Raw genomic sequence first — 20007 nt, forward strand, 5'->3', positions numbered from 1 at the left:
GTTCAGACGGAGGTCAGGGATGGTTGCTGCCACGGTTTTCTCAGACAGACTTACGCAACACGTAGAATCTCCAGTCTCCAGAGGGAGCGGGCGTGGCTGGAGACAGCTCCTCCTTCATAGTGCACCACCCTGGACAGACAGACAGCATTGGGCCTCATGATGGAAGGCAACGCTACTTCCTGGTTTCACTCCGTTTGTATGGTGACGAGTGTCTGACTGACCTTCGTAGCTCCTCCCCCTGTTCCGTAGAGGGGATGGTCAGACACTCGTCCGTGTGACCATGCAGGAGCCTCAACGTATCCCCGCCCTTTAAATAACCTATCGTTCAGCAGAACCGTTACTGTCAGTATAGGCCCAGTTTCCCAGACAAGGATTAAGCCTAAAAAAAACTTTTTCAATGGAGATCTTTCATTGAATCTTTACTTTATTTTAGGACTAGGCTTAATCTATGTTTTGGTAACGGAATTGTTCTTAGATTCTGTTATAGATTCTACCTTCAGCTATTCCGCCTCCTGAACAGATTGGAGCAACGCTCCAGAGAGTCTGCTGGAAAGATGCGTCCACGATAAGATTCCCGCTCTCGCTCTTGTTATCCACCACACTTCCAAAAGACAAATGCTGTATGGAAAAACAAAGAAGCCAACCATAGAGCCCCAACCAGTTTTTCTCCACGCCATCGAAGGCAAATGAATCCCCCTATAGACTGCCATGTCTGTTTATCTCATCGTGAATGTTCTAGGTTCTTCTCGCTCACCAGGTATCTCTCTGACGAGACGCTGACAAAGATGAGGTCGTCACCGACACGCACCTTTTCCCCCTCCGACCTCTGTTTGGAGGCGGGGTGAACGGTCCACCAGCAGGCCTCCCCTGCAGGCGCAGTCAAGTTCAGAGGGCAACAACATGAGTGCGTCTGAAGCCCTATCACTCTCCTCAAAGGCTCAGTTGAGTTAGATCTCAGAAACGTCACAAATACCTGTGTTATCTTCCTGCAAACCCACGTCAAAAGCAAGCTTGTCAGTGGAGGACCCAGATGTGGACAAGCAGCAGAGATACTAAAGGAAATTAAAACAGATTTTAAATGCTAACTCCCTGGAAGCAGGAATCAAACACAGACAAATCAGAGAATAGGTATTGTAAGGTTGATGAACATAGAGATATAGAGAACAAGATAGGAGTCTTTTGGTAACGAAAGCTCACCATTCCACTGTAGGAATGTCGTAGCAAAACAGCCTGGCCATAGAGAAGGGTACGATTCCCTCCCCCCAGTCCAATCTGCAGAACACAACAGAGACTGAATCATACTGCACCTATAACCTATGCTGTAGTTCACAGTAAACAAGCAACAAACAGTGAGAGCAATGAGGTAACTCTGGCTACAGCAAACAGCAACCCTATGCAGTATGGAGGTCCACATATAAAGACCGGGAGTGTTGCTCACCCCATTAGCCTTTTCCTCCCTGTTGGCCAGCATCTCCTGCAAGGCTCTGACAGACAGACACTGGGCCAGCACAAAGGCACACACCGACAAGTCTGGGGGAACATCCTGAAAAACACAGATGCGTTCAAATTCAAATGTCTACCAATGCCTTGGCATTCAAAAGGTTTCACATCAGGAACTTTTGTTCAAGAAGATAGCAGATCTTCTTGTTTTATTCATACAGATTTCATAAACGACCTGTAGCTTTTTTTCTTCTCAAATTAATACCCAAACCATGTTTCTCTCCATAGCACCTGTGTGTGAGGCATGGGACACTACCTTGCAGTGGGAGGTGGACTGCAGGCTGCAGAGTCTGCAGCCGTAGCCTTCTGCAGCCAGGCACAGCTTCAGATGCTCTTGCTGGGACGTGTAAGCACTCTGCAGGACCACCTCGTCACTCTGACAGCACAGACAGAACAGGTCAATGAGCTGCATGCACACACTCTGAAACAAACTCTCACACACATGCGCACGTGTGTGTGTTCCTTCCTGTGTTCCTTGTGTGTGTGTCTTACTGCGAGACAAATAAAGTCTTAATTTTCTTCTTCCGAAAACACACACATACACACATTAAATACAGTATCCACATACAGACACACTCTTTAGCTTTAGGGTCATCCAGGCCTTATTCAGTCTGCCCTAAATTCCTTTTTGAAGTGCTCACCAGGAGAATCAGGTCACCTCACCCACTCAGACAGCCTTATAGGGAGGCTGGACAGAGATAAGAGGAGAGACAGGGTCTCTGACACCTCTGTGTCAGGCCAGATGCCACCATGAGGTGTCAGTGCATGCTCTGACCCCGGCCATAAACCCCCCACTCCAGTTCCTTATCAGAGGGCTTCTGGAGTATGTCGCTCGCACAGTTGGGCACACAGAATCGGGACGCCGTGGGTGGGAGCGTTGTAAAGAGACAGACTGATTCAGGGATAAGTTATGGATGGATTTACATGGCCAAGATTAATCCATATTTTATGGAGTCCGGAGCCATGTCTTGTGATGGGGCTGACATTCCTAGTCATTCCCTGTCTGTGCTTACAAAGCCCTGCAGGCTCATATAAACAGTTTGGAAAATAAAACATTGCACTGTATACACAAGGAGACACAGAGGCAATATAAGATGGTGTTCCAGAGTCAATGAGGTGCCATCTAAGAGATGTCCTTATAAGAGTGCAGAAACACCCTGCTTTGAAAAGGACAACTACGATGTTTCATTGTCTCAAGAATAGTTTGAAATAAAATAATAAATACATTTAACACATTTTGAACTGTTGTTAAAGTTTAAAAAGTATACTGTTGTGCCACAGCCTACCATACACAATAACAATACAAGCAGGATAGTCATTTATTTTCTGACAGATTGAAAATATACTTCCCAGTCTTCGGAATATTGTTATTATGTACAGTATGATATGAATTATGGAGGAAACTCAACTGGGAATAAGTCCCTCAAAGGTCTAAATCAATTTCTTTAATTGCATTTCGTATGTCCAAGTGGCTACAGGCTACTCACCGTTCGTAGAAAATGAATTTCATCCTCGCTCTCAATGGTTCTTGCCATTTTAAGAAAGCTAACGTGGTAAAATTACCACCGCTCTGAATTAAACTCAGCCTTCTACCACAAGCCGTCTTCTCAAAAAGCCGAAAGCGTTGTCAGGAACCGTGTGATTAACATCCGCGCAAATGATTCGTTCAAAATTGAATGAATCTTTCTTCTGACTTGAGAGTCAGGACTCGTTTTGATTCGACCACAAACAGATTCGTCTACTGCATGGATACGTCGCATGCACGCATAAAAAGAAATTGCGCTGACTATAAGGCGGTATACATTTAGAACCGTTACTTACCTCAAAGCAGGTACACCTACACCAAATATGGGACACATTCGACTGTAGGGGGCGCCACAGGCCACACCCTAAAGCCCTATTTTCAAAGAGATGGCATTTCCACCCCATAACTTAAATTCTTCTGTAACTTGGTAAACATGCCTTATTTCTGATGGGGAACAAAAAAGCCTCAAGGACCCATGAGGTCCGCCATGATAGATTTTCCTGTACAGTGACATTTTGCAAAAAACCTTCAAAATCGATCGATCTCTCAAAAAAAAAATTGGCCTTGGAAGTTTGTACATTGATGTATTTAAAAACGTTACTTAAGACAGTTAAATCAAATACAAAAGGGCTGAAAAAGGTGTATTTATTTACATTTCTTTGTGTTTATAAATCGAATATAATTTTGACTGATGGTTTTTCAAACCTTATTGTGTTCAACATGACATCACTCTGAAGTACCCTGCAAAGTTTCACTTTGATATGTGAAATAATGACCAAATCTGACAATGCTCTGACAATGGAGAAATCTGACAATGCTCTGACAATGGAGAAATCTGACAATGCTCTGACAATGGAGAAATCTGACAATGCTCTGACAATGGAGAAATCTGACAATACTCTGACAATGCAGAAAGCAAGAAGGGGATTGAGGGTCGGCAACAACTCCATCTTCAGGACCAATACCTTCCCCACAAATGTCAAAGTCCTGGCCTTCCATAGGGACAACTTCCGCTCAACTGCGTTTCGGTGACTGGTCCAGTTGGCCGTGGCGCAGTGGGCTGACTAAACGTGGACCCCCAAAGATCAGCAGGGGCTCTGAACAGTGGGCCAGCCCCCCTGGTACATCCGCCGTTCCCCTCCAGCGCCAAAAGAACTTCGTAGAAGATATGGTGAGGTTGAGCACCGCACCAGAGACCTTCGTGAAGTCTTGGAAGGTCTCCAAATAAGAAAAAATGAGTCCAAATGAGTAAGACAGATTGACATAACTGCCCCAAACCATCGTTCAAAGTTTAAAGCCTTTGGGAAACAGTTACGGTGGGGTCACACGTTTTATTTTTTATTTTTTGGGTCACACATTCTGACGGCCGTCAGAAATGTTAACCTCTATGGTATGATGACTCTAAAATCGAAACAATGGCTCCAGATTAGTGTGAAGAGATGAAATAACTAGCCTAAACCATCGCTCAAAGTGGTAATACCTTTGGGAAGCAATTACGGTGGGAACACATTCCTAAAAAAATATAAATATTTTTTTTATGGGTCACACATTCTGACGGCCGTCAGAAATTGTGACTTCTGTGGTAATGGCTCTATGATGACTCTAAAATCGAAACAATGGCTCCTGATTAGAGTAAATTGATGAAATAACTACCCCAAACCATATTTCAAAATGTTCATACCTTTGGGAAGCAATTACGGTGGGAACACATTCCTAAAAAAATCAAAATATTTTTTTTATGGGTCACACATTCTGACGGCCGTCAGAAATGGTGACTTCTGTGGTAATGGCTCTATGATGACTCTAAAATCGAAACAATGGCTCCAGATTAGTGTTTGTTGATTAAATAAATACCCCAACCCATCTTTAGAAATGTTCATACCTTTGGCAAGCAATTAGGGTGGGAACAAACTTTCTTAAAAATATATATATATTTTTTGTGGGTCACACATTTTGACGGCCGTCAGAAATGGTGACCTCTGTGGTAATGGCTCTATGATGACTCTAAAATCGAAACAATGGCTCCTGATTAATGTGAATTGATGAAATAACTACCCCAAACCATCTTTCGAAATTTTCATACCTTTGGGAAGCAATTACGGTGGGAACACATTCCTAAAAAAATATAAATATTTTCTTTTGGGTCACACATTCTGACGGCCGTCAGAAATGGTAACTTATGTGGTAATGGCTCTATGATGACTCTAAAATCGAAACAATGGCTCCTGATTAGTGTGAATTGATGAAATAACTACCCCAAACAATCTTTTGAAATGTTCATACCTTTGGCGAGCAATTACGGTGGGAACACACTTTCTTAAAAATATAAATATTTTTTTTATGGGTCACACATTCTGACGGCCGTCAGAAATGGTGACCTATGTGGTAATGGCTCTATGATGACTCGAAAAACGAAACAATGGCTCCTGATTAGTGTGAATTGATGAAATAACTACCCCAAACAATCTTTAGAAATGTTCATACCTTTGGCAAGCAATTACAGTGGGAACACACTTTCTTAAAAATATAAATATTTTTTTCATGGGTCACACATTCTGACAGCCGTCATAAATGGTGAACTCTGTGGTAATAGCTCTATGATGACTCTAAAATCGAAACAATGGCTCCAGATTAGTGTGTATTGATGAAATAAATACCCCAACCCATCTTTAGAAATGTTCATACCTTTGGCAAGCAATTACGGTGGGAACACACTTTCTTAAAAAAATATATATATTTTTTGTGGGTCACAAATTCTGACGGCCGTCAGAAATGGTGACCTCTGTGGTAATGGCTCTATGATGACTCTAAAATCAAAACAATGGCTCGTGATTAGTGTGAATTGATGAAATAACTACCCCAAACCATATTTTGAAATGTTCATACCTTTGGGAAGAATTACGGTGGGAACACATTCGTAAAAAAATATAAATATTTTTTTTATGGGTCACACATTCTGACAGCCGTCAGAAATGGTGACCTCTGTGGTAATGGCTCTATGATGACTCTAAAATCGAAACAATGGCTCCAGATTCGTGTGAATTGATGAAATAACTACCCCAAACAATGTTTTGAAATGTTCATACCTTTGGCGAGCAATTACGGTGGGAACACACTTTCTTAAAAAAAAATATATATATTTTTTGTGGGTCACACATTCTGACGGCCGTCAGAAATGGTGACCTATGTGGTAATGGCTCTATGATGACTCGAAAAACGAAACAATGGCTCCTGATTAGTGTGAATTGATGAAATAACTACCCCAAACAATCTTTAGAAATGTTCATACCTTTGGCAAGCAATTACGGTGGGAACACACTTTCTTAAAAATATAAATATTTTTTTCATGGGTCACACATTCTGACAGCCGTCATAAATGGTGAACTCTGTGGTAATGGCTCTATGATGACTCTAAAATCGAAACAATGGCTCCAGATTAGTGTGTATTGATGAAATAAATACCCCAACCCATCTTTAGAAATGTTCATACCTTTGGCAAGCAATTACGGTGGGAACACACTTTCTTAAAAATATAAATATTTTTTTCATGGGTCACACATTCTGACAGCCGTCATAAATGGTGAACTCTGTGGTAATAGCTCTATGATGACTCTAAAATCGAAACAATGGCTCCAGATTCGTGTGAATTGATGAAATAACTACCCCAAACAATCTTTTGAAATGTTCATACCTTTGGCAAGCAATTACGGTGGGAACACACTTTCTTAAAAAAATATATATATATTTTTTGTGGGTCACACATTCTGACGGCCGTCAGAAATGGTGACCTATGTGGTAATGGCTCTATGATGACTCTAATTCGGAAAAAAGGCTCCAAATACGTGTGAATTGATGAAATAACTACCCCAAGCCATCTTTCGAAGTTTTAATACATTTGGGAAGCAGTTACGGGAAAACAAACATTCTTAAAAAATCGTTTTATTTTTTTGGTGGGTCACACATTCTGACGGCCGTCAGAAATGGTGACCTATTTGATAATGGTGCTAATATAGCCGGTGTGTGTTGAAACTCACTCCTCAAGTATGTAATAGGTCACCCGCGTCAACATATCACTAGATTTTCATTGGCGTAGTTGGTAGTGGTGGCGCTTGGGAAGGCAGAGGTGAAATAACTACCCGAAGCCATCTTTCGAAGTTTTAATATATTTGGGAAGCAGTTACGGGAAAACAAACATTCTTAAAAAATCGTTTTATTTTTTTGGTGGGTCACACATTCTGACGGCCGTCAGAAATGGTGACCTATGTGGTAAAGGCTCTAGGATGACTCTAAATCGGAAAAAAAATGGCTAAAAATTAGTGTGAATTGATTAAATAACTACCCCAAGCCATCTTTCGAAGTTTTAAAACATGTGGGAAGCAGTTACAGGGGGAACACACATTATTACAAAATCGTTTTAATTTTTGGTGGGTCACACATTCTGACGGCCGAAATGGTGACCTATGTAGTAATGGCTCTATGATGACTCTAAATCGGAAAAAATGGCTCCAGATTAGTGTTAAATTGATTAATTAACTACCCCAAACCATCTTTCGAAGTATTAATACATTTGGGAATTAGTTACGGTGGGAACACACATTATTACAAAATCGTTTTAATTTTTGGTGGGTCACACATTCTGACAGCCGTCAGAAATGGTGACCTATGTGGTAATGGCTCTATGATGACTCTAAATCGTAAAACATTTCCCCAGATGAGTGTTAAATTGTTGAAATAACTACCCCATACCATCTTTCGAAGTTTGAATATCTTTGGGAAGCAGTTACGGGAAAATAAACATTCTTAAAAAATATTTTTATTTTTTCGGTGAGTCACACATTCTGACGGCCGTCAGAAATGGTGACCTATGTAGTAATGGCTCTATGATGACTCTAAATCGGAAAACATGGCTCCAAATGAGTGTTGAATTGTTGAAATAACAACCCTTAACCAATTTTCGAAGTTAATACATTTGGGAAGCAGTTACGGGAAAACATTTTTTTTTTTGGTGGGTCACACATTCTGACGGCCGTCAGAAATGGTGACCTATGTAGTAATGGCTCTATGATGACTCTAAATCGGAAAACATGGCTCCAAATGAGTGTTGAATTGTTGAAATAACAACCCTTAACCAATTTTCGAAGTTAATACATTTGGGAAGCAGTTACGGGAAAACATTTATTTTTTTGGTGGGTCACACATTCTGACGGCCGTCAGAAATGGTGACCTATGTGGTAATGGCTCTACGATGACTCTAAATCGGAAAACATTTCCCCAGATGAGTGTTAAATTGTTGAAATAACTACCCCATACCATATTTTGAAGTTTGAATATCTTTGGGAAGCAGTTACGGGAAAACAAATATTCTTAAAAAAATATTTTTATTTTTTCGGTGGGTCACACATTCTGACGGCCGTCAGAAATGGTGACCTATTTGATAATGGTGCTAATGTAACCGGTTTGTTGAAACTCACTCCTCAAGTGTGTAATAGGTCACCCTCGTCATTGTAGCACTAGGTTTCGTTGGCTTAGTAGGTAGTGGTGGCGCTTGGGAAGTCAGAGGTGATGAGTTCGACTCCCGGTGGGAGCGGACGGTTGCCTGTATACCTTTGACGGAACTTGTAAGATCACTTCAATTACACTATGATGACTCTCAATCGGAAAACATGGCTCCAGATGAGTGTTAAATTGTTGAAAAAACTACCCCATACCATCTATCGAAGTTGAATATCTTTGGGAAGCAGTTACGGAGGGATCATAAACTCTTGCAAAATCGTTTTATTTTTTTGGTGGGTCACACATTCTGACAGTTGTCAGAAATGATGACCAATGTGGTAATGGCTCTATGATGATTCTAAATTGGAAAATATGGCTCCAAATGAGTGTTAAATTGTTGATATAATAACCCTTAACCAATTTTCGAAGTTAATACATTTGGGAAGCAGTTACGGGAAAACATTTATTTTTTTGGTGGGTCACACATTCTGACGGCCGTCAGAAATGGTGACCTATGTGGTAATGGCTCTATGATGACTCTAAATCGGAAAAAAATGGCTCCAGATTAGTGTTAAATTGATTAAATAACTACCCCAAACCATCTTTCGAAGTATTAATACATTTGGGAATTAGTTATGGTGGGAACACACATTCTTAAAAAATCGTTTTATTTTTTGGGTGGGTCACACATTCTGACAGCCGTCAGAAATGGTGACCTATTTGATAAAGGCACTATGATGACTCTAAATCGGAAACATGTCTCCAGATGAGTGTTAAATTGTTGAAATAATTACCCCATACCATCTTTAGAAGTTTGAATATCTTTTGGAAGCAGTTACGGAGGGAACACACATTCTTACAAAATCGTTTTATTTTTTTGGTGGGTCACACATTCTGACAGCCGTCAGAAATAATGACCAATGTGGTAATGGCTCTATGATGGTTCTAACTCGGAAAACATGGCTCCAAATGAGTGTTAAATTGTTGAAATAACAACCCTAAACCAATTTTCGAAGTTATTACATTTGGGAAGCAGTTACGGGAAAACAATCATTCTTACAAAATCGTTTTAATTTTTTAGTGGGTCACACATTCTGACGGCCGTCAGAAATGGTGACCTATGTTGTAATGGCTCTATGATGACTCTAAATCGGAAAAAAATGGCTCCAGATTAGTGTTAAATTGATTAAATAACTACCCCAAACCATCTTTCGAAGTATTAATACATTTGGGAATTAGTTACGGTGGGAACACACATTCTTACAAAATCATTTTAATTTTTGGTGGGTCACACATTCTGACGGCCGTCAGAAATGGTGACCTATGTGGTATTGGCTCTATGATGACTCTAAATCCCGAAAAAAATGCTCCATATTAGTGTGAAATAACTACCCCAAAGCATTTTTCGAAGTGTTAATACATTTGGGAAGCAGATAGGGTGGGAACACAAATTCTTAAAAAACGAATTATTTTCCGTGGGTCACACATTCTGACGGCCGTCAGAAATGGTGACCTATGTGGTCATGGTTCTAATATGACTCTAAATCCCGAAAAAAAATCTCCAAATTAGTGTGAAATGATCAAATAACTACCCCACACCATCTTTCGAAGTATTAATACATTTGGGAAGCAGTTTGGGTGGGAACACACATGCTTAAATCCTTTTGTTTGTGGGTCACACATTCTGACGGCTGTCAGAAATGGTGAACTATGTGGTACAGGCTCTATGATGACTCTAAAACCCGAAAAAATTGCTCCAGATTAGTGTGAAATAACTACCCCAAAGCATTTTTCGAAGTGTTAATACATTTGGGAAGCAGATAGGGTGGGAACACACATTCTTAAAAAACGAATTATTTTCCGTGGGTCACACATTCTGACGGCCGTCAGAAATGGTGACCTATGTGGTCATGGTTCTAATATGACTCTAAATCCCGAAAAAAAATGCTCCAAATTAGTGTGAAATTATCAAATAACTACCCCACACCATCTTTCGAAGTATTAATACATTTGGGAAGCAGTTTGGGTGGGAACACACATGCTTAAATCCTTTTGTTTGTGGGTCACACATTCTGACGGCTGTCAGAAATGGTGAACTATGTGGTACAGGCTCTATGATGACTCTAAAACCCGAAAAAATTGCTCCAGATTAGTGTGAAATAACTACCCCAAAGCATTTTTCGAAGTGTTAATACATTTGGGAAGCATATAGGGTGGGAACACACATTCTTAAAAAACGAATTATTTTCCGTGGGTCACACATTCTGACGGCCGTCAGAAATGGTGACATATGTGGTCAAGGTTCTAAAATGACTCTAAATCCCCCAAAAAATGCTCCAAATTAGTGTGAAATGATAAAATAACTACCCCACATCTTCTTTCGAAGTTTTAATACATTTGGGAAGCAGTTAGGGTGGGAACACACATGCTTAAATCCTTTTGTTTGTGGGTCACACATTCTGACGGCTGTCAGAAATGGTGACCTATGTGGTATTGGCTCTATGATGACTCTAAATCCGAAAACATGGCTCCAGATTAGTGTGAATTGATGAAATAACCACACCAAACAATCTTTCGAAGTTTTAATACATTTGGGAAGCAGTTAGGGTGGGAACACACATTCTTAAAAAACGAATTATTTTCCGTGGGTCACACATTCTGACGGCCGTCAGAAATGGTGACCTATGTGGTATTGGCTCTATGATGACTCTAAATCCCGAAGAAAATGCTCCATATTAGTGTGAAATAACTACCCCAAAGCATTTTTCGAAGTGTTAATACATTTGGGAAGCAGTTAGGGTGGGAACACACATTCTTAAAAAAAACTATATTTTTTTCCGTGGGTCACTCATTCTGACGGCCGTCAGAAATGGTGACCTATGTGGTATTGGCTCTATGACGACTCTAAATCCCGAAACAAATGCTCCAGATTAATGTGAAATTATAAAATAACTACCCCAAACCATCTTTAGAAGTGTTAATACATTTGGGAAGCAGTAAGGGTGGGAACACACATTCTTAAAAAAACGATATATTTTTTTGTGGGTCACACATTCTGACGGCCGTCAGAAATGGTGACCTATGTGGTCATGGTTCTAATATGACTCTAAATCCCGAAAAAAAATGCTCCAAATTAGTGTGAAATGATAAAATAACTACCCCAACTATCTTTCGAAGTTTAAATACATATGGGAAGCAGTTAGTGTGGGAACACACATGATTAAATCCCTTTGTATGTGGGTCACACATTCTGACGGCTGTCAGAAATGGTGACCTATGTGGTATTGGCTCTATATGATGACTCTAAATCCGAAAAACATGGCTCCAGATTAGTATGAATTGATGAAATAACTACCCCAGCCATCTTTCGAAGTTTTAATACATTTGGGAAGCAGATAGACTCTAATTCCGAAAACATGGCTCCAGATTAGTGTGAATTGATGAAATAATTACCCCAAAGCATTTTTCGAAGTGTTAATTCATTTGGGAAGCAGTAAGGGTGGGTCACACATTCTTAAAAAACGAAATATTTTCCGTGGGTCACACATTCTGACGGCCGTCAGAAATGGTGACCTATGTGGTATTGGCTCTATGATGACTCTAAATCCCGAAAAAAATGCTCCATATTAGTGTGAATTGATGAAATAACCACACCAAACAATCTTTCGAAGTTTTAATACATTTGGGAAGCAGTTAGGGTGGGAACACACATTCTTAAAAAACGAATTATTTTCCGTGGGTCACACATTCTGACGGCCGTCAGAAATGGTGACCTATGTGGTATTGGCTCTATGATGACTCTAAATCTGAAAACATGGCTCCAGATTAGTGTGAATTGATGAAATAACCACACCAAACAATCTTTCGAAGTGTTAATACATGTGGGAAGCAGTTAGTGTGGGAACACACATGCTTAAATCCCTTTGTATGTGGGTCACACATTCTGACGGCTGTCAGAAATGGTGACCTATGTGGTATTGGCTCTATATGATGACTCTAAATCCGAAAAACATGGCTCCAGATTAGTATGAATTGATGAAATAACTACCCCAGCCATCTTTCGAAGTTTTAATACATTTGGGAAGCAGATAGACTCTAATTCCGAAAACATGGCTCCAGATTAGTGTGAATTGATGAAATAATTACCCCAAAGCATTTTTCGAAGTGTTAATACATTTGGGAAGCAGTTAGGGTGGGAACACACATTCAAAAAAAAAACGATATTTTTTTGTGGGTCACACATTCTTATGGCCGTCAGAGATGGTGTCCTATGTGGTAATGGCTCTATGATGACTCTAATTCCGAAAAAAATGCTCCAAATTAGTGTGAAATTATAAAATAACTACCCCAACCATCTTTCGAAGTTTAAATACATTTGGGAAGCAGTTTGGCTGGGAACACACATGCTTAAATCCTTTTGTTTGTGGGTCACACATTCTGACGGCCGTAAGAAATGGTGACCTATGTGGTATTGGCTCTCTCATGACTCTAAATCCCGAAAAAAATGCTCCATATTACTGTGAAATAACTACCCCAAAGCATTTTTCGAAGTGTTAATACATTTGGGAAGCAGTTAGGGTGGGAACACACATTCTTAAAAAAAACTATATTTTTTTCCGTGGGTCACACATTCTGACGGCCGTCAGAAATGGTGACCTATGTGGTATTGGCTCTATGACGACTCTAAATCCCGAAACAAATGCTCCAGATTAGTTTGAAATTATAAAATAACTACCCCAAACCATCTTTAGAAGTGTTAATACATTTGGGAAGCAGTAAGGATGGGAACACACATTCTTAAAAAAACGATATATTTTTTTGTGGGTCACACATTCTGACGGCCGTCAGAAATGGTGACCTAGGTGGTAATGGCTCTATGATGACTCTAATTCCGAAAACATGGCTCCTTATTAGTGTGAATTGATGAAATAATTACCCCAAAGCATTTTTCGAAGTGTTAATACATTTGGGAAGCAGTTAGGGTGGGAACACACATTCTTTAAAAAAACGATATTTTTTTGTGGGTCACACATTCTGACGGCCGTCAGAAATGGTGACCTATGTGGTATTGGCTCTATGATGACTCTAAATCCCGAAAAAAATGCTCCATATTAGTGTGAAATAACTACCCCAAAGCATTTTTCGAAGTGTTAATACATTTGGGAAGCAGTTTGGGTGGGAACACACATGCTTAAATCCTTTTGTTTGTGGGTCACACATTCTGACGGCTGTCAGAAATGGTGAACTATGTGGTACAGGCTCTATGATGACTCTAAAACCCGAAAAAATTGCTCCAGATTAGTGTGAAATAACTACCCCAAAGCATCATTCGAAGTTTAACTACATATGGGAAGCAGTTTGGGTGGGAACACACATGCTTAAATCCTTTTGTTTGTGGGTCACACATTCTGACGGCCGTCAGAAATGGTGACCTATGTGGTATTGGCTCTATGATGACTCTAAATCCGAAAACATGGCTCCAGATTAGTGTGAATTGATGAAATAACCACACCAAACGATCTTTCGAAGTTTTAATACATTTGGGAAGCAGTTAGGGTGGGAACACACATTCTTAAAAAACGAATTATTTTCCGTGGGTCACACATTCTGACGGCCGTCAGAAATGGTGACCTATGTGGTATTGGCTCTCTCATGACTCTAAATCCCGAAAAAAATGCTCCATATTACTGTGAAATAACTACCCCAAAGCATTTTTCGAAGTGTTAATACATTTGGGAAGCAGTTAGGGTGGGAACACACATTCTTAAAAAAAACTATATTTTTTTCCGTGGGTCACACATTCTGACGGCCGTCAGAAATGGTGACCTATGTGGTATTGGCTCTATGATGACTCTAAATCCCGAAACAAATGCTCCAGATTAGTGTGAAATTATAAAATAACTACCCCAAACTGTCTTTAGAAGTGTTAATACATTTGGGAAGCAGTAAGGGTGGGAACACACATTCTTAAAAAAACGATATATTTTTTTGTGGGTCACACATTCTGACGGCCGTCAGAAATGGTGACCTAGGTGGTAATGGCTCTATGATGACTCTAATTCCGAAAACATGGCTCCAGATTAGTGTGAATTGATGAAATAATTACCCCAAAGCATTTTTCGAAGTGTTAATACATTTGGGAAGCAGTTAGGGTGGGAACACACATTCTTTAAAAAAACGATATTTTTTTGTGGGTCACACATTCTGACGGCCGTCAGAAATGGTGACCTATGTGGTCATGGCTCTATGATGACTCTAAATCCCGAAAAAAATGCTCCATATTAGTGTGAAATTATAAAATAACTACCCCAAACCGTCTTTAGAAGTGTTAATACATTTGGGAAGCAGTAAGGGTGGGAACACACATTCTTAAAAAACGAAATATTTTCCGTGGGTCACACATTCTGACGGCCGTCAGAAATGGTGAACTATGTGGTACAGGCTCTATGATGACTCTAAAACCCGAAAAAAATGCTCCAGATGAGTGTGAAATAACTACCCCAAAGCATCTTTCGAAGTTTAAATACATATGGGAAGCAGTTTGGGTGGGAACACACATGCTTAAATCCTTTTGTTTGTGGGTCACACATTCTGACGGCCGTCAGAAATGGTGACCTATGTGGTATTGGCTCTATGATGACTCTAAATCCGAAAACATGGCTCCAGATTAGTGTGAATTGATGAAATAACCACACCAAACAATCTTTCGAAGTTTTAATACATTTGGGAAGCAGTTAGGGTGGGAACACACATTCTTAAAAAAAACTATATTTTTATCCGTGGGTCACACATTCTGACGGCCGTCAGAAATGGTGACCTATGTGGTATTGGCTCTATGATGACTCTAAATCCCGAAACAAATGCTCCAGATTAGTGTGAAATTATAAAATAACTACCCCAAACCATCTTTAGAAGTGTTAATACATTTGGGAAGCAGTAAGGGTGGGAACACACATTCTTAAAAAAACGATATATTTTTTTGTGGGTCACACATTCTGACGGCCGTCAGAAATGGTGACCTAGGTGGTATTGGCTCTATGATGACTCTAAATCCCGAAAAAAATGCTCCATATTAGTGTGAAATTATAAAATAACTACCCCAAACCGTCTTTAGAAGTGTTAATACATTTGGGAAGCAGTAAGGGTGGGAACACACATTCTTAAAAAACGAAATATTTTCCGTGGGTCACACATTCTGACGGCCGTCAGAAATTGTGACCTATGTGGTATTGGCTCTATGATGACTCTAAATCCCGAAAAAAATGCTCCATATTAGTGTGAAATAACTACCCCAAAGCATTTTTCAAAGTGTTAATACATTTGGGAAGCAGTTAGGGTGGGAACACACATTCTTAAAAAAAACGAATTATTTTCCGTGGGTCACACATTCTGACGGCCGTCAGAAATGGTGACCTATGTGGTATTGGCTCTCTCATGACTCTAAATCCCGAAAAAAATGCTCCATATTACTGTGAAATAATACCCCAAAGCATTTTTCGAAGTGTTAATACATTTGGGAAGCAGTTAGGGTGGGAACACACATTCTTAAAAAAAACTATATTTTTTTCCGTGGGTCACACATTCTGACGGCCGTCAGAAATGGTGACCTATGTGGTATTGGCTCTATGACGACTCTAAATCCCGAAACAAATGCTCCAGATTAGTTTGAAATTATAAAATAACTACCCCAAACCATCTTTAGAAGTGTTAATACATTTGGGAAGCAGTAAGGATGGGAACACACATTCTTAAAAAAACGATATATTTTTTTGTGGGTCACACATTCTGACGGCCGTCAGAAATGGTGACCTAGGTGGTAATGGCTCTATGATGACTCTAATTCCGAAAACATGGCTCCTTATTAGTGTGAATTGATGAAATAATTACCCCAAAGCATTTTTCGAAGTGTTAATACATTTGGGAAGCAGTTTGGGTGGGAACACACATGCTAAAATCCTTTTGTTTGTGGGTCACACATTCTGACGGCTGTCAGAAATGGTGAACTATGTGGTAGAGGCTCTATGATGACTCTAAAACCCGAAAAAATTGCTCCAGATTAGTGTGAAATAACTACCCCAAAGCATCTTTCGAAGTTTAAATACATATGGGAAGCAGTTTGGGTGGGAACACACATGCTTAAATCCTTTTGTTTGTGGGTCACACATTCTGACGGCCGTCAGAAATGGTGACCTATGTGGTATTGGCTCTATGATGACTCTAAATCCCGAAAAAAATGCTCCATATTAGTGTGAAATTATAAAATAACTACCCCAAACCGTCTTTAGAAGTGTTAATACATTTGGGAAGCAGTAAGGGTGGGAACACACATTCTTAAAAAACGAAATATTTTCCGTGGGTCACACATTCTGACGGCCGTCAGAAATTGTGACCTATGTGGTATTGGCTCTATGATGACTCTAAATCCCGAAAAAAATGCTCCATATTAGTGTGAAATAACTACCCCAAAGCATTTTTCAAAGTGTTAATACATTTGGGAAGCAGTTAGGGTGGGAACACACATTCTTAAAAAAAACGAATTATTTTCCGTGGGTCACACATTCTGACGGCCGTCAGAAATGGTGACCTATGTGGTATTGGCTCTATGATGACTCTAAATCCCGAAACAAATGCTCCAGATTAGTGTGAAATTATAAAATAACTACCCCAAACCATCTTTAGAAGTGTTAATACATTTGGGAAGCAGTAAGGGTGGGAACACACATTCTTAAAAAAACGATATATTTTTTTGTGGGTCACACATTCTGACGGCCGTCAGAAATGGTGACCTAGGTGGTAATGGCTCTATGATGACTCTAATTCCGAAAACATGGCTCCAGATTAGTGTGAATTGATGAAATAATTACCCCAAAGCATTTTTCGAAGTGTTAATACATTTGGGAAGCAGTTAGGGTGGGAACACACATTCTTTAAAAAAACTATATTTTTTTGTGGGTCACACATTCTGACGGCCGTCAGAAATGGTGACCTATGTGGTCATGGTTCTAATATGACTCTAAATCCCGAAAAAAAATGCTCCAAATTAGTGTGAAATGATAAAATAACTACCCCAACCATCTTTCGAAGTTTAAATACATTTGGGAAGCAGTTTGGCTGGGAACACACATGCTTAAATCCTTTTGTTTGTGGGTCACACATTCTGACGGCCGTCAGAAATGGTGACCTATGTGGTATTGGCTCTATGATGACTCTAAATCCCGAAAAAAATGCTCCATATTAGTGTGAAATTATAAAATAACTACCCCAAACCGTCTTTAGAAGTGTTAATACATTTGGGAAGCAGTAAGGGTGGGAACACACATTCTTAAAAAACGAAATATTTTCCGTGGGTCACACATTCTGACGGCCGTCAGAAATGGTGAACTATGTGGTACAGGCTCTATGATGACTCTAAAACCCGAAAAAAATGCTCCAGATGAGTGTGAAATAACTACCCCAAAGCATCTTTCGAAGTTTAAATACATATGGGAAGCAGTTTGGGTGGGAACACACATGCTTAAATCCTTTTGTTTGTGGGTCACACATTCTGACGGCCGTCAGAAATGGTGACCTATGTGGTATTGGCTCTATGATCAAATCAAATCAAATCAAATTTATTTGTATAGCCCTTTTTACACGCAAGCATGTCACAGAGGGCTTCACATACGCCCATAGAACTGCCCCTCAACCAACCTAAACCCTCATGATGACTCTAAATCCGAAAACATGGCTCCAGATTAGTGTGAATTGATGAAATAACCACACCAAACAATCTTTCGAAGTTTTAATACATTTGGGAAGCAGTTAGGGTGGGAACACACATTCTTAAAAAAAACTATATTTTTTTCCGTGGGTCACACATTCTGACGGCCGTCAGAAATGGTGACCTATGTGGTATTGGCTCTATGATGACTCTAAATCCCGAAACAAATGCTCCAGATTAGTGTGAAATTATGAAATAACTACCCCAAACCATCTTTAGAAGTGTTAATACATTTGGGAAGCAGTAAGGGTGGGAACACACATTCTTAAAAAAACGATATATTTTTTTGTGGGTCACACATTCTGACGGCCGTCAGAAATGGTGACCTAGGTGGTATTGGCTCTATGATGACTCTAAATCCCGAAAAAAATGCTCCATATTAGTGTGAAATTATAAAATAACTACCCCAAACCGTCTTTAGAAGTGTTAATACATTTGGGAAGCAGTAAGGGTGGGAACACACATTCTTAAAAAACGAAATATTTTCCGTGGGTCACACATTCTGACGGCCGTCAGAAATTGTGACCTATGTGGTATTGGCTCTATGATGACTCTAAATCCCGAAACAAATGCTCCAGATTAGTGTGAAATTATAAAATAACTACCCCAAACCATCTTTAGAAGTGTTAATACATTTGGGAAGCATTAAGGGTGGGAACACACATTCTTAAAAAAACGATATATTTTTTTGTGGGTCACACATTCTGACGGCCGTCAGAAATGGTGACCTAGGTGGTAATGGCTCTATGATGACTCTAATTCCGAAAACATGGCTCCAGATTAGTGTGAATTGATGAAATAATTACCCCAAAGCATTTTTCGAAGTGTTAATACATTTGGGAAGCAGTTAGGGTGGGAACACACATTCTTTAAAAAAACTATATTTTTTTGTGGGTCACACATTCTGACGGCCGTCAGAAATGGTGACCTATGTGGTCATGGTTCTAATATGACTCTAAATCCCGAAAAAAAATGCTCCAAATTAGTGTGAAATGATAAAATAACTACCCCAACCATCTTTCGAAGTTTAAATACATTTGGGAAGCAGTTTGGCTGGGAACACACATGCTTAAATCCTTTTGTTTGTGGGTCACACATTCTGACGGCCGTCAGAAATGGTGACCTATGTGGTATTGGCTCTATGATGACTCTAAATCCCGAAAAAAATGCTCCATATTAGTGTGAAATTATAAAATAACTACCCCAAACCGTCTTTAGAAGTGTTAATACATTTGGGAAGCAGTAAGGGTGGGAACACACATTCTTAAAAAACGAAATATTTTCCGTGGGTCACACATTCTGACGGCCGTCAGAAATGGTGAACTATGTGGTACAGGCTCTATGATGACTCTAAAACCCGAAAAAAATGCTCCAGATGAGTGTGAAATAACTACCCCAAAGCATCTTTCGAAGTTTAAATACATATGGGAAGCAGTTTGGGTGGGAACACACATGCTTAAATCCTTTTGTTTGTGGGTCACACATTCTGACGGCCGTCAGAAATGGTGACCTATGTGGTATTGGCTCTATGATGACTCTAAATCCGAAAACATGGCTCCAGATTAGTGTGAATTGATGAAATAACCACACCAAACAATCTTTCGAAGTTTTAATACATTTGGGAAGCAGTTAGGGTGGGAACACACATTCTTAAAAAAAACTATATTTTTTTCCGTGGGTCACACATTCTGACGGCCGTCAGAAATGGTGACCTATGTGGTATTGGCTC

At 39.8% G+C, this 20007-nt stretch overlaps 1 protein-coding gene across 1 annotated transcript in view; it reads right to left on the reverse strand.

The window, feature by feature from the left end:
* ryr2b (ryanodine receptor 2b (cardiac)) overlaps window positions 1-3035 on the reverse strand; it is a 44412-nt gene extending 41377 nt beyond the window's left edge. The window contains exons 1-9 of the mRNA XM_084709465.1: window positions 2988-3035; window positions 1757-1876; window positions 1439-1543; window positions 1198-1272; window positions 974-1052; window positions 755-867; window positions 495-618; window positions 222-318; window positions 55-129 (exon numbers count right to left, since the gene is read on the reverse strand). Coding sequence (XP_084565591.1) covers window positions 55-129; window positions 222-318; window positions 495-618; window positions 755-867; window positions 974-1052; window positions 1198-1272; window positions 1439-1543; window positions 1757-1876; window positions 2988-3035 — 836 coding nt within the window. The remainder of the gene's footprint in view (window positions 1-54; window positions 130-221; window positions 319-494; window positions 619-754; window positions 868-973; window positions 1053-1197; window positions 1273-1438; window positions 1544-1756; window positions 1877-2987) is intronic.
* Window positions 3036-20007: the final 16972 nt, after the last annotated feature.

This window comes from Hypomesus nipponensis, chromosome 11 (assembly GCF_054491055.1).
Source record: "Hypomesus nipponensis isolate SF chromosome 11, ASM5449105v1, whole genome shotgun sequence".
In the NCBI taxonomy this organism is placed as follows: Eukaryota; Metazoa; Chordata; class Actinopteri; order Osmeriformes; family Osmeridae; genus Hypomesus; species Hypomesus nipponensis.